The sequence below is a fragment of the Tachypleus tridentatus genome, chromosome 11, assembly GCF_004210375.1.
Source record: "Tachypleus tridentatus isolate NWPU-2018 chromosome 11, ASM421037v1, whole genome shotgun sequence".
Classification (NCBI taxonomy): domain Eukaryota; kingdom Metazoa; phylum Arthropoda; class Merostomata; order Xiphosura; family Limulidae; genus Tachypleus; species Tachypleus tridentatus.
The window spans coordinates 13248246-13265115 of NC_134835.1; the positions used below are offsets into that span (position 1 = coordinate 13248246).

At 32.9% G+C, this 16870-nt stretch overlaps 1 protein-coding gene across 1 annotated transcript; it reads left to right on the forward strand.

The window, feature by feature from the left end:
* Nucleotides 1-16017: 16017 nt before the first annotated feature.
* LOC143231293 (uncharacterized) lies at nt 16018-16488 on the forward strand. Its single transcript, XM_076465842.1, has one exon. It carries the CDS (start codon nt 16018-16020, stop codon nt 16486-16488), a length of 471 nt encoding a protein of 156 aa, XP_076321957.1.
* The last annotated feature ends 382 nt before the right edge of the window (nt 16489-16870 follow it).

Consider the following 16870-nt stretch of genomic DNA (forward strand, 5'->3'; position numbering starts at 1 on the left):
ATGTACTCGCTGTTTGTAATTAAACATCAAGCTACTCAATAACCTATCTGTGCTGTGCCCACATGGGTATTGAAACCCATGTTTTTAGTGTTGCAATCCTTCAGACTATTTCTCATCTTGATTGATGGCAAAACGATCAGACAACCTGATTACATTAAATTTTTCCAACCCAAACGAGCCGTTTTTATTTTTATCTATAAGTAAGTTTTCTCGTCATCACTGATTAAGAAAATGATAAGGTCCTTGGGCCAAATAATATCTCTCCAAGGGTTTTGGATAAAGACTGGATATGCAAGCCACTTACCACTGTTTGTTTTTAAGTCCTTGAACAGTGAGCAGTTACCAGAGTATTGGATTGTTTTTTGAATTTCGTACAAAGCTACTCGAGGGCTATCAACGCTAGCCGTCCCTAATTTAGCAGTGTAAGACTAGAGGGAAGGCAGCTAGTCATCACCACCCACCGCCAACTCTTGGGCTACTCTTTTACCAACGAATAGTGGGATTGACCGTCACATTATAACGCCCCCACGGCTGAAAGGGCTAGCATGTTTGGCGCGACGGGGATGCGAACCCGCGACCCTCGGATTACGAGTCGCACGCCTTAACACGCTTGGCCATGCCGGGCCCAGAGTATTGGAAGTTAGCTAACGTCATGCCTCTTTACAAAATAGGTGAGTTAAAAACGGTCCCAGTAATTATAAGTGTATTTGCCTTACATCAGTTAAGGGAAGGATTTTAAAAAGTCTGGTAAAACGTGCTTTGCAAATTCATTTAATTTAAAAAAAATGTTTAAAAACTTATTGGATAATCAACATGGTTTCAGTAATGGAAAAAATCGTGCGTTATAAATATTTTAACGTTATTAGAAAAGTTTGTGTTACTGTTTGTGTTGATAAAGATAGTTGGTGTAGCTGGATTTTGAGGTGCCACATAAAAGTCTTGTAAAAATGATCTTTATACGTGTGGTGGATAAGTTAGCAAATTGGGTAGGAGAGTGGCTGTATGAGAGAAAGCAGTGATTTGTTATAAATATAATTCAGTTCAACCTGGATTAATGTCACAAGTGGTGAACCTCACGACTTCGTCTCAGAACCTTTTCTATTTTTAAGGTGTTAAAGAAAGTAAACCTATAGTGGTCATGCACAATATTTTTTTCATATTTAACAATGAGAATAGCAATATTATGGGACAGAAATATAAATTTTTAGCAGGGTAGGAGTCACTTACAGTTAAAAAAAGTTTTATTTCTCTAAAAGGGTGGTTGACCTGTGGATAGGTCACCTTCATATGTTATGAATGCAGTAAATTTAAGTAATATTCAGAAAACCTTGATAACTATATAAATTATAGGTGTTGGCATAAAGTTCTTAAAAGTTATAATAATTTAGTTTAGAAGACTGAAGAGCCGAGATGGACCAACAGGTCTCTTGTTATCACTAAACATTATGTTATATTAAATGTTGTATGAGGGATATGCTACATAATGTTCATATATTTTATTAAACCCTAATGACTTACTTAGATACTGTTTGCATACCATGCATGGAAAGGTAATAACTAACTCATTTAATTTAATGTGTATTCATCTCTTGAAACTCACAACCAGAAAGATCTATAAATACAATGAAAATTTGCCCTATTTCAGGGTTGTTCTAATACCCTTCTTGTGTAAAAAAAAACAACTAAAAAAGGAATATTCCATGAACCTTGCTTTATAGTTTATAGTTGTTATATGAAAAATTGGAGTAATAGAGCCAGCCAAATGAGGATGATGGACGCTAACACACATAATGGATTATATTTATATTATGATGTTTATATATATACAAACAAACCACCAATAATAAAACACTGGAATACCATACTATACGTTTTTTCTTTTTTCTGCAATTTATTAATTTTTACAAGTGTTTTTCTTTGTGACTTTACCTTCCTATGTGCAATAGTAATAGTTTTCAATGTTTCCCAGCCAGAAGTAAAAACTATTATTGGAATCTTTAAAAGAATGAAAAGTGATTAATTATGTTGTATATTTGAAAGAAAAGTGATTAATTATGTTGTATATTTGAATGAAAAGTGATTAATTATGTTGTATATTTGAAAGAAAAGTGATTAATTATGTTGTATATTTGAATGAAAGTGATTAATTATGTTGTATATTTGAACGAAAAGTGATTAATTATGTTGTATATTTGAATGAAAAGTGATTAATTATGTTGTATATTTGAATGAAAAGTGATTAATTATGTTGTATATTTGAAAGAAAAGTGATTAATTATGTTGTATATTTTAATGAAAAGTGATTAATTATGTTGTATATGTGAATGAAAAGTGATTAATTATGTTGTATATTTTAATGAAAAGTGATTAATTATGTTGTATATTTGAATGAAAGTGATTAATTATGTTGCATATTTGAATGAAAAGTGATTAATTATGTTGTATATTTGAATGAAAAGTGATTAATTATGTTGTATATTTTAATGAAAAGTGATTAATTATGTTGTATATTTCAATGAAAGTGATTAATTATGTTGTATATTTGAATGAAAAGTGATTAATTATGTTGTATATTTCAATGAAAAGTGATTAATTATGTTGTATATTTCAATGAAAAGTGATTAATTATGTTGTATATTTGAATGAAAAGTGATTAATTATGTTGTATATTTGAATGAAAGTGATTAATTATGTTGTATATTTGAATGAAAAGTGATTAATTATGTTGTATATTTGAATGAAAAGTGATTAATTATGTTGTATATTTGAATGAAAAGTGATTAATTATGTTGTATATTTGAATGAAAAGTGATTAATTATGTTGTATATTTGAATGAAAAGTGATTAATTATGTTGTATATTTGAAAGAAAAGTGATTAATTATGTTGTATATTTTAATGAAAAGTGATTAATTATGTTGTATATGTGAATGAAAAGTGATTAATTATGTTGTATATTTTAATGAAAAGTGATTAATTATGTTGTATATTTGAATGAAAGTGATTAATTATGTTGCATATTTGAATGAAAAGTGATTAATTATGTTGTATATTTGAATGAAAAGTGATTAATTATGTTGTATATTTGAATGAAAAGTGATTAATTATGTTGTATATTTGAATGAAAGTGATTAATTATGTTGTATATTTGAATGAAAAGTGATTAATTATGTTGTATATTTGAATGAAAAGTGATTAATTATGTTGTATATTTGAATGAAAAGTGATTAATTATGTTGTATATTTGAATGAAAAGTGATTAATTATGTTGTATATTTCAATGAAAAGTGATTAATTATGTTGTATATTTGAATGAAAAGTGATTAATTATTTTGTATATTTGAATGAAAAGTGATTAATTATGTTGTATATTTGAATGAAAAGTGATTAATTATGTTGTATATTTCAATGAAAAGTGATTAATTATGTTGTATATTTCAATGAAAAGTGATTAATTATGTTGTATATTTGAATAAAAAGTGATTAATTATGTTGTATATTTCAATGAAAAGTGATTAATTATGTTGTATATTTCAATGAAAATTGATTAATTATGTTGTATATTTCAATGAAAAGTGACTAATTATGTTGTATATTTGAATAAAAAGTGATTAATTATGTTGTATATTTGAATAAAAAGTGATTAATTATGTTGTATATTTCAATGAAAAGTGATTAATTATGTTGTATATTTCAATGAAAAGTGATTAATTATGTTGTATATTTGGTCTCAAGTTGTTTAAAATATAAAAACAAAATTGCTTTTTTATAATAGAAAGAGAATTATATGAATGAAATGTTAATATAAATAATAAAAGAAAATATAAAATATATCTTAAACTACGATCTTTTTTAGTGTATTTTGATACATTTATATTTTAAATTTCTACATATTTATTAATGTTAAGCTCTTTATTTTTAATTTAGAAGTAGTTATTGAATGTTCTCACTATAGATTATTTCTAAAATTATTTCCTGAAGAGTGAACTTTAAAGTCACAGAATTGGTAAAAAAATTATAAAGAAGAGAAAAACAAGAGAATCCAATGATTTTAGTTCTTGCTTGCTTGTTTTTTGATCGACTACAAAATTTGTATTGACCATAAATCATTCAGATAAATGCAGAAAAATAATGCGCTTTGAGCTATGGCAGTTGGAAGTAAAGTACTAGAAAACACGCTTATATCCAAGAGCTGTGGGAGACTTCATGAGATTTATGTAATAAAAGATACTGATTTCTGTTTCGCTGTGAAACATTGGAACTCTTATTCGAAACGTTCGATGATGAATTCTACAACAAATGAGTATGAATTGTTGAAACATAATTTTAGCTCCATTTTTCATGTTTAGATCTCTGCATAACATTATGTTCTAAATTTATATAAATAAAAACAAAAAATATTCTGAAATCAATGAGTTTATTTATATTATTATTTACATGCAGGGGCCCGGCATGGCCAAGCGAGTTAAGGCGTTCGACTCGTAATCCGAGGGTCGCGGGTTCGCATCCCCGTCGCGCCAAACATGCTCGCCATTTCAGCCGTGGGGCCGTTATAATGTGACGGTCGATCACATTATTTGTTAGTAAAAGAGTAGTCCAAGAGTTGGCGGTGGGTGATGATGACTAGCTGCCTTCCCTCTAGTCTTACACTACAAAATTAGGGACGGCTAGCACAGGTAGCCCTCGAGTAGCTTTGTGCGAAATTCAAAAACAAACAAAATATTTACATGCAACTGTTGAATCAAAGTAATTATAATTACCTGTGGTTTGAGTTAATATTAATATATATGAAGATAACCCATTACTGGTCGAGTTTCTTTGTTTGGTTTTAAATTTCGCGCAGAGCTACCCGAGGACTATGTGCGACAGCCGTCCCTAATTTAGCACTGTAAGACAAGAGGGAAGCCATCACCACCCGCCACCAACTCTTGAGCTACTCTTTTGCCAACGAATAGTGAGAGTTGCCGCACATTATAACGCCCCCACGGCTGAAAGGGTGAGCATGTTTGGTGTAACGGGGATTCGAACCCGCGACCCTAAGATTACGGACTTTTCTGCATCTGATGTTAAGGGAATATAATAATACAAGACTATCTCTTTCTCTGCTTAAAATATGGTTTCGATTCCTGACGTTTCTTTCCTTGATAACCTTAATACAATAAATAAGTTTACTTGTGGCCACCTAAATTCTCAATTCTCAGCAAATTAGTTAGTAATATTTTTAAACGTCACCCCATATTCTATTTCATGCTACAGTCAAAGAAGTTGTTAAAATATCTGCAACGGTTGATTATTTTTATTCGCTACTGTTAGAAAACTCTAATGGATTAAGATAGCTAGCCAATAAATGTTACGGAGATGCATGATAATTCTGAGACAGAACTTGTTTGTACATGTGTTATTATCAGCATTCGATTGTAGCTTCGTATTTCTAAACCATAACACTATACAGCAGACTGACTATTGTTATGGTTATATCAAGCTAATTTACATACTTTAAGGGATGATTTATTAACTATTGAATTTTATTGGCTGATTTACAAGAAATATAAAAAAAAAATGTTTCACTTTCCATTTTTAACGGTTTCTTTTGGAAACGGTATATTCCACTCACAAAAGGGGTATTTTAGGCAAACCAAGTTAAACTGTAATGTTTTTGACACATACGATCGTAGGTAAAATTTACAACAGGATAATGGATATTTGACATACAATTACAAATAAACAGTTATCCTGGAAAGTTCTAAACATGAATACACTAAATCGTAACTAATAAAACCAGTTTTCTAACGACTGTCACATCACTGTGAACAGCAATACATCTGTTGGCTTATTACGCTAGAAACAGGATTTGTATACTCGTGGTGGGAATACACTGATAGCTAACTATTCAGATTTGTACTTAACAACAAGGAAACAAATCTAACGGCTCTCAATACGACATAGATAAGAATCAATACATTTAAAATAATTTTCTACTTCCTGGCAAACATAGAGCAGTTTTAATGTGACACTTTTTATCATCGCGATTTCCTGTTTGCGATAATAATTTACAAATACCTGTGTAATTTGTGGGATAATCAGAATTTATAAGAATTGTTTTCTTCTCATATTTGGAGAAATGATGCAACGTTTTGCAGAAGGACGCCTTCAAACTCTTACATGGAAGATGAAAAACTTGTATATTAAATTGAAGACTGTTTAATTTAGCAATTGAATCAAAAACCAAGCCTCAAACCCATCAGCACAATACATTTTTGTACGTAAACTGCAGTCTTGGATACGAAAGGGAACCTTATGGCCCACAAAACAGTTTCGACAAAACTAGGCTTCACCTAATGGCGTCGATAAAAATGGTATTTAAAAAAAGAGATAGAAAAATGACGAAGGCACATAGTTAACTATCACATCCAAAAATAGACGTTTTGTTTCCATTCCAAAAAGTGGTTTCAGAAACCGATGCACATGTTCAATGGAGAATGTTTCAGGATTAGCGCACAATAATTGAGCTCAATAGGCTTCACAGAAACAATGGAAAGTGCAACATCTTGTAATGATGCATAGTTCTAGTCATTAGGAATAGCGAAAGTTACGTTTGAGCAGCATGAGACCTTATATTGTAACTATGGGCTTCAGAATAAAAGATATGAGACGAATTACTCTTTACTTATGTTTTACAAGCTGAAACAAGCATTCAGACTCTGATAATAATCAGGCTACTGCTTCGTCAGTTAGAAGTAGCTGCATATACAAAGAGATGTTCTTGTGAAACATTAGTTTAGATTATTAAAAACATTTTTTTACACCTGTTTAACATACGTCTGAGGATTTGTCTTTCTACTGATTTATTCAAAGCTTCTTTGACATTATACCGTATATAAATTTTAAAACTGAAATCAAATGTTTTATATAGGAAATGTAAAAAACATTAAATACACTTGTATCAAATACATTTACAGCTACCTCAAGGGGGACTGTCTCCCAAGAAAAATACTGAACACCTCCCTGTGGTACTTTTGACTCTGCTAGCTTGCGAGTAAGGATATGAACACAGCTTCAGGAATGGCACCTACGGAAACTCTATTGGAACAAGGAACATAGTGACCATGCAATCGCACCCTCAGACCCACATAATTCCTTGAAGGTCTTTCGGACCCGCTTTCGTTTTTCAAACAAATAATGGTGGTTGGACGTCATATGAATACACGGAATTAATAACTTCAACCAGCTCGAACAACCTCAAGTCCACCAAGAAAATTTGATATTGCTAACTTTAAAACTGTGGGACAATTTCGTGGACAATCAAGTTCACAAAGACAAACAAGAAGTCACGTAAAATGTAAAACATCTTTACTTGTTTGTGAAACTGGCAATTGTCTTCAGAACGTATGTTGCATCCAAAATTGTGGTATATCCCAAACTTTCAAAACATTTTACGGGAATCACTGAATAAAAATGCATGTCTTAAATCAGTTCATGAGTTAAGCAATATTTGTTCAGAAGACAAGTAGGTATTAAAGATACAACTAGAAAATAATGCATATCTTAAACTAATGTTCCAGTTTTGCTCACAGAATCATCAAATACACTGAGGTACACATGAAAATGCAACGTGTGAGAACGAGCTTTAATTTATGATACATTTTCCACAATGTGTATTTGTGACATCAATTTGTTTCACGTAAGTACTAAGTATTTCCAGTTATATGCTTAGAGCAGAGATTAGAAATTACATAAGCAAAGGACCTTCATAACATACTGATAACAACAAGTTTGTAAGGTTACAAGCAATGCCAGTAACAGCACTGCAGTTTATAATACGTCGTATAATGAGTTGCACTACACTGCTTCCTTTACAATAATTAAAACAATTTTACTTTCCTTTGCAATGATCCTAACATCTTTTGTCGTTCCCTTACAACGGTTCTAACATTTATTTCGTACCTTCACAATGGTTCTAACATTTATTTATTTATTTTACAATCGTTCTAACAGTTGTTTTGTTATTTTACAATGGTTCTAACATTTATTTTGTTCTTTTACAATGGTTCTGACGTTTATTTCATTCTTTTAATATGGTTCTGACATTTATTTCGTTGTTTTATAATGGTTCTAACATGTTTTTGTTCCTTTACAATGCTTCTAACATTTATTTCGTTGTTTTACAACGGTTCTCACATTTATTTGGTTCTTTCACAATGGTTCTGACGTTTATTTTATTTCCTTACAATGGTTCTAACATTTATTTCGTTCTTTTACAACGGTTCTGACATTTATTTGGTTCTTTCACAATGGTTCTAACATATATTTTGTTTCTTTAAAATTGTGTGTGGTTATGACTAGCTGCCTTCCCTCTAGTCTTACACTTCTAAATTAGGGACGGCTAGCGCAGATAGCCTTTGAGTAGCTTTGCGCAAAATTCAAAACAAACAAAACCAAACCTTTACGATGGTTCTAACATTTGTTTCCGTTCGTTTATAGTGGTTCCAATATTTGATTCGTATTTTAAAGTATTGTTGTAAGTTGGAGGTTTTTAAATGTAATGCTCCATGTATTGAAATTTCATGGTTATTTGTCTGTAAACAGATCTTGCTTTAAATGCGGCATGCACGTTCACCTCGTGTGGACATATGGTGGCAGTAAAATTATACATTCACAAATAAACATCAGAAACCGAACGAAAAAAAAACATCCTCTCGTGCTCTTCAGACATTCATCGACTTCAGTTGGGTCATCTATCTAAGGCACGTGAGAAGTAACTCACGCACGTTTTTCATCAAATGTTCAAAGCGACGCAGTATTTTTCAGGAAAGGTTGTTATTATACATCGTGCAGGTGTTCGTTTTCTCGTGCATTCTAACAGTACAGTGTTCTACTCACGTAAATTGTCGACGTACAGAGTGAACGACGTAAAATAGGGGCACAAAACAAATGTTTGAAGGAGAGAAACATATCGTCAGGTTTGTCACATCTGCTGTTCTGGTTTGTATCCGATTTCATGTCATTCAAAAATACATACAACTACGTAACATGCTTTATAATTAAAGCAAACATACAGATTAACTCCAGTGCACGTTAGATAGTCAGGTGGCTAGAAAGCTTGACTTACAATCTGAGGGTCTATGGTTCGAATATCCGTCCCACCAGATATGTTCCAGGCGATAGAATGTTATAACGTTTCAGTCAATCCTACAATTCAATAATAAATATCAGGTGGGTGGTGATGGCTAGCACCTTCCCTCTGGTCTTTAACTGCTAAATTAGGAACGGTTAGCGCAGATAGTCCTCGTGTAGCTTTGCGCGAAATTTACAGCAAACCAAGCGATGCACGTCACACAGAACGACACCTCCTAGTTAGGCTGTTTGGTCTCCAATAGTGACACAGTAATTAATAGTAAATATTAATAGCTTCATTATACTCACAGTAGGACTTCTATGAATAACAACTACCATTAATTACTCACAGAGTTACACGCTGTACAAAACAACAAAGTTTAGGTTAGAGATTCTTGTGTTAAACTAATCCACAAAACTAACAAGATGGACACTCAGTACAACATATACCTTCGCAGCATTAACTATATTCCACTTTCAAACAATAATAAAATGCCTCCGCATGCTCGACGTTATCAAAGGACAAGAACCATTTTTGGAAATACAACGAGAAATAATATTGGGCATATGTCCACCAATCATAATTAAAGTCTTATCATTTCTGGCTGAGTTATAAAGCACAGAAAGGGAAGCTTTAGATTTTCGTGACCTAGCTGTGACTTTCACCTTGACCCTCCAAAAGTTAATCAATTTTAATTGAGTCCACATCTATACCAACGTAAGTGATAGCGAAGGTAATAATCATTATTTAGTCTTTATATCGTACAACAAAATAATAATACCATTGGTTTCAGGTATTATTATCTGATTAACGTAGAAACGATTGGAATCCAAAACTATTCTGTTTATAACTGCAAATACGTAAAAAACAGAGACACAAAAGAATTGTCAAATTTTCTTTTGCAAGCACGTGCTATATATCACTCCTGCTTCAACAACACATTACTGAAAAATACGCTACATATTGGTGTCTTTAGATAATGTATTAAACTAGACTTTGACCATGGTGAAGTAATTCTTGATGGCGAGAAACACACTTGAAGTAAAAATGTATCTCATAACGGCTGGTATGGATATTGACGTTTTTGCTCATAAAGCAGAGAACAATCTTTCGACCTTCCCAGGTTAACTTTCACGTTAACAAAGAAAGAACTAGCCTTTGCCGGACACAGAATACAAACTGGCACGGGATCGTTGGGGGCATTGCAGTTAGATGTTAGGTTATTAATTAGCATAGGTTTAAAGGTGTTCTTCTATACTAGGGTTCAGTTAGCCAATAAAACCAGTTTTCAAAACAAATTAGATAGTGTTACATTTTGATAATGGATGGCTTTTGAACATGGTTTTTCTTTACTTTCACCAGGTAAGAATATTCTGATATTTTACGTCATATATCTTTATGTCAATTTCTGATATTTAGGGTTCGCAGACAATCAATGCCAATTCAAATTCATTGTCCAATTCTTGTTTCTATCTTACTGTAAATGCCTCTTTTAATATCATCTTTATTTTTATATGATTATATGATATATGATTTATATATCAGTGCGATAATAAGTTAACCTACCAGTTCTACTGATGTAGGATGATTGGTTGGAATTAAGTGCAAAGCTACACAGTGCTCTGCCCACCACGGGTATTGAAACCCGGTTCTTAGCTGTGTTACTCCGCAGACATAAAGCTGTGCCACAGGGGGGAAGGGCATGTAGGATGACAAGGCAGAAACTTTATCTCGTTACCAGTAAATACTAATGAGTGTAGTAACGTCTAACAAGGACATCCAATAATGTATAAATCTGTTTGCTTTCAAAACCCATGACGTGCTTTACTGTCAAGAGTTGAAGCTGGGAGTGGTCAAGGATGCATTGTCCAGTTTCTTTGTCATATTGCAAAGCAACAAAAAAAAATTTCATCATAGTGTTTTAACACCTATGTCATATTAGTTCTTCAAATAAAAGATTTCATTAAAATTTCATACCGTGTCATCAGTGTTTCAGAGATAGATAAATCAGAATGGTGTGTCAAAAAATTCCAATGTGCGAGAACTCAGTTCCTGGGCCAACCTTACCAAACTAAGTTCACTTTGAGTTTGTTCTTCAACGTCTCTGTAAATATATTCAAATTATTGTTCGATCAATACTTTTTACTATTTCTCTTCTTATCCTTCTTGGAAACATTTACTCGTATCGATTCTTACGTCATGAATTCGTACTGTTTCAGATATTAATTTTCTATAACGGTTAACCTTAATAAATATACACTCACATTTCAGTTTATTGTTTGAATTCTACAGTCACGAGTTAGGCCGCATTGAGAAGTAAAGACTTAGAGCTGGTGTTGGTCCCGACCTAATTACACTTACAGTATAGATCCACGAATAAAAGTAATCCATGGATTTATCTGGTAAAATAACATGATACAAATAACCTTATAATGTCTGAAAACGTTGATTAATTGGGATACTTACGAAATATCAACAATCATAACAAATAATTAATTTCAGTTTATTACTAATTATAGTTCTAGCACCTGAGGGTTCAATAATCGATTTGAAAACTCTTAACTGAAAACTCTGTGCAGACGGTTTCCAAACCATCGTATTCATTTCGATAATAACAGCTAATTAAACCAAACTGGATCTGATGAACAATAAATAATTTACCCAAGAGATAACACAAGCTGTCTATATAACGATATATCTTCGGCAATTACACTTCAACTATGAAATGTTTTTTTGTTTGTTTTTTACCCGTAAACTCTTTGAGTGGTAAAATGCCTTAATTATGACACAGGACAATTTTAAAGTCCAAAGGTACTAAAACAAAATTATTTTAGTGTTTGTAAGTGTATTACATATAAGATTTGTTTAATTTGTTAATGAATATTTTAAATACAGTAGCAAACTGTCCTACTGTTTACACGAAAATTTGATTAATAGAAAAATATTCTTATGCCTAAAAATATACAAAATAAAATAAAAATCAAGTTTTACAGTCAATAAATGGGTTGAGTTCAACAGATGATGTAATGATATAATACGTAGGCATTTCAGAAATAAGATGTTTGGTTTTTACTGACATAAAAACTCATGGTAGCGGATAACCATCAATTTGTATTTGTCGCCAAACTTTGAGCTGAAGCAGTTCTTTTCTGTCAGAAAAATTAATTTCATTATTACAAATAGCTGGTTCTTATGTCAGCAAACAACAGAAAACTGTTAAAACGTTAATAAATACACAAAGTACAAAAAAGTACAAATAAATGTTAGAAGCACTACAAAGTACAGTTCGAAAGTTAATAAATACCTGAAGTACAAGAAACTATAATTCAAAAGTCAATAAATACGACAGAAAACTGTTTGCACCTCAATAAATGAGCTAAATACAACAATGAACAGTTCAAACGTTAATAAATATTTACCTGAAGATGACCTAAGAAGATCGAAATGTTGTTCTGAGATACATTTTTACTTAAAGTGGGTTTCTTGTCATCATGAAATAGAATAAATATATGAATGGATTACTTAAGCGTCAATAAATACCCTACATAACAGAAATGGCTCTTGAACGTCTTTAACTTAATTAAATATAACAAAACATCGTTCAAACCTCAATAAATACATCAAATAAAACAGAGAACTGTTCAAACATCAGATACAGCAGAGGACTGTTCAAACATCAATAAATGTCCTCAGTGTATTTACTGACGTTTAAAATATCGTTGTTACATTTCTCCTCGTATTTAACGAATTTATTGACCCCTGGATATTTTCAGATGTATTTTGTGTATTTATTAATGTTTAACGAATTTATTGACTCCTGGATATTTTCAGATGTATTTTGTGTACTTATTAATGTTTAACAAATGTTTGATGTATTTTTTCATTTGTTAACCTTTGAACAGTTCTCTGTTGTATTTGATGCATTAATTGCCTCTTTAAACTGGTCAATGTTTCCTTGACCACACGCCGTTTGAACTCTTCACAATAAAGCTCGTCGTAGGTTTTTTTGTAAGCAAACAGATTAATACATTATTCGATGTCCTTTTTCATTATTTAATTTAATAATGTTGAAAGAGCTCTTTAAATGTATTTCATATATTTATTGACATCTTAACAGTTCTCTATTGTATTGGATGTATTTATTGACATCTGAACAGTTCTCTGTTGTAGTTATTAAATTTATCTAGTGCACGTATTTTCGTTTGAATAGTTTTTCTTTGTATTTAGGGCATTTATCGAAGATTGAGCAGTGCAGTGTTGTACGTTTGTTTTCCTTTTTTTTTTTTTAAATTAAGCACAAAGCTACACAATGAGCTATCTGTGCTCTGCCCACCACGGGTATCGAAACTCGGATTTTAGTGTTGTAAGTCCGCAGACATACCGCTGAGCCACTGGAGGGCACTGTTGTATGTAATGTATTCATTGAGGTTAAGTCGTATTTAGTGAATTTAAACCTTATGTCAACCGCGGGCTCCCAAATGATCCCAAAAGAAACCTCAAATCTTCTGTCCAATACGCTAATAACTGGGCCAACAAGCTAGACGACCATGAAAGAAAGAAAACTTTGGAATATTTAGCAATAGTATATTCCACTTATAGTTTCGGGGCTCTACATAACAATCGGAATTACCTCCTTCACTGACAAAACAACATAAGTGTTTGTTTACACGCACTTTAATGTATATTAAACGAACCTTATGCAAAATGTCTAAAGTATTGCCCCAAGATAAAAAATATGCCCCACTAAAATATGTTTATGCGTATTAGTTAAATATGAACTTGAATATTAGCTTACCTGTAATTACAGCTTAGTCCTTTTGAACCAATGAATACCCACTGTTATTTACAACTGTAAGTATGTATGGTTTCTAAAGAAAGTCATTCGAATACAAAGACTTGCCATGTGATAAGAATGATACAAACAGGCATAACTCTAGGTATTTGTAATGAATGCAAAAGAAATAATTACATAATTTATAATCAGAGTTAGTTTGTTTTTGAATTTCGCACAAAGCTACTCGAGGGCTATCTGCGCTAGCCGCCCCTAATTTAGTAGTGTAAAACTAGACGGAAGGTAGCTAGTCATCACCACCCACCGCCAACTCTTGGGCTACTCTTTTACCAACGAATAGTAGAATTGACCGTCACATTATAACGCCCCCACGGCTGAAAGGGCGAGCATGTTTGGTGCGACCAGGATTCGAACCCGCGTCCTCAAATTACGAGTCGAACGCCTTAACCCACCTGGCCAGGCCGGGCCCTAATCAGAGTTAACATAATTAATATTCTTAATAAACAAAAAAATATAAAAAATACGTTCCAATACCAGTATGATCCCAAGTGAGTTGCTTCAAATTCGAATAAGACTACATTATAATACTCAGCGATAATTAATTTTTCAGCACCAGAGTAATTCTTGAGGTAATACACATTATTTATCATTACACACTCAGAAATATTTCCACACAGACCCATGACGTTTAAGAACAGAAACTAGAATTTCTTTATTTTTAAATCTGCTATACGTTTGTATGTGTGTTTTAAATATTCGGTAAGTTGTTAGAGAACAAACGTCGGCGGAAATCTTAAGTTGATGTAATGTTTAACGTCGCGTCGTTGTTCACGAGCGCTGGAGAACACGCAGATTGTGGTAACGTTTTCGTTGGGGCTACACGCGGCCGAACATTTCAAGAAAGAGAGACAGTTTTATAGTTCAGGCTTTCTAGGACTGACAACATGTAGGCTAACGCTATTACGATAGTCTGTAGTTCACACACTGAGAGAAAGCAAAACGTGGAGTGATAAGTAGGAGTTAATGGGACTCCACCGTATCTCACGTACTTGAGATTGAACGAAATAACCGCTATTTTATTTCGTGAATATCATGTTATTAAAAGTTATATATTACTACAAGGCACTGTTTTCTGGTGATGTCATAAATGTCATTATTTTGTACATATTAATAGCTCAAATTAAGATGTATTTATTGCGTCAGTGCAGGTTGTTATATCAGTCGATAGGGTCAATCACGTTATTACGAGCAGTGTACCCGAGTTGAAACCTTTGGTGTTTGTTAACAAACAAGCTTTGTTAGCTGATATTACAGTCGTGGCCAAAATATTTACACGCTGTTCTGCACTGATGTTATTGTCTACAAACATGGAGTAGTTACTGAGTAAATTCCTGAGTAGTAACACAAAAGATATCGTATGATCAGACAAACTTGTACGACTTCTTATTCTAGTCTGTGTTAGTTATTTTGAGCATTTATTCGTCACACTACACCTACACACCTCTCTTGTATAAAAAGGTTTGATGTTGGTATAATACTTTGCGAACCAGATCAACGCGCTGTTCAAACGATTTTTCTGTACTTGATGTCGAATCATGTCTTGTCACGTACAAGAAGTTATACGATGTCAAGTTGTTCCACCATGTCTAAATGACATAAAGCAAACAGACCTTACCAAAACACTCGGGTACCCCCACTGTACTGTATCCAGAATCCTTAAATGTCATCGGACTAGAGGAAATGTTGTTCCTGACAAGTCTACTTTTGGACACCAAAAAAACTACTTTCTGAGATTCCCGTGTTTTGATCAGGTTAGGATGTCATCAAAGTCAAAGTCTTGCAACACCCTACGACTGAAATGGCGTAAACACATTAATTCCAGAGTATTCAGAAGGGCATTGAAGAGGAACTGAACAAATAAGGTTATGTCGCAAGAAGGGTTATCTGCAAATTGATATTAACCAGAAATCACCTCTGTTACCATGCCACTCGAATAACACAGCATGTCAACTTACAGTAGAACAATGGTGACATGTCATCGTTTCAGATGATCCCTCTGGCTTGTTAAAGCTGATGGTGGAATTAGTTATCGTCGTTTGCCTGAAGAACAGATGAGGGAAGACTATTTTTCTGATAGGAGACACACGGAAGGTGGTGTAGTACATGCTTGGACAGCTATTTATATAAGCCAGATAAACGTCAATGGCACCTCGAACAGGTATCGCACGAAGTTTCTGTCATACGCTAGGCCAAGATGTGGTAATAACCTTATGATCCAGGTTGACGATGCCACTGTCCACAGTAAACATATTTTACACGATTATTTCCACCAGGAGGACGTTACAATATTGCCCTGGTCAACAAAGACTCCATGCTGTAATCCCATTCATAACTGTTGGGTAGAACTAAGCCGGAAAATTACTAGCCATGACCCTAAACTAGCTTCTGTAGCTGAGTTGCAGCGCCTTCTAGTGACAGGTTGTGATGACATCACAGTAAATTACATCAATAACGTCATCATCGACAGCACGCCACATCACTTTGTGGATGTTACTGAACTACAAGAAGCATCAAACAAGTAATGAATGCTTAACACAAGCTGACAAAATGTTACATATCATTTGTAAAAATGTGATGTTGTGATACCAGATGGCACATATTTCTAGGTCTGATAAAATTGTTCTAATAAATCGAACATGATGTCCGTAAAATCTGTCTCAATATACAAATTACGCATATTCATGTTTAATATGACATGCATTTCTTAACTGAACAGTGCTAAGTGTATTTGTATTCCGTCTTAAAAATAACTATCTTAATTGTTACACAACATGGACACGTTTTTCCCAAGACTTCATATTTTAGTATCCATAAGCTTCTTGAAATAAGCAACAAAATTTTTATTTAATTTGCTTATAAAATATTTAAACTTTCTGAGCGTGAAAACGAAACTAAAACTCAGGT

Bases quoted from the DNA above. Each gene is read 5' to 3' on its own strand.
- LOC143231293 (XM_076465842.1), top strand. From the start codon at position 16,018: ATGAGGGAAGACTATTTTTCTGATAGGAGACACACGGAAGGTGGTGTA.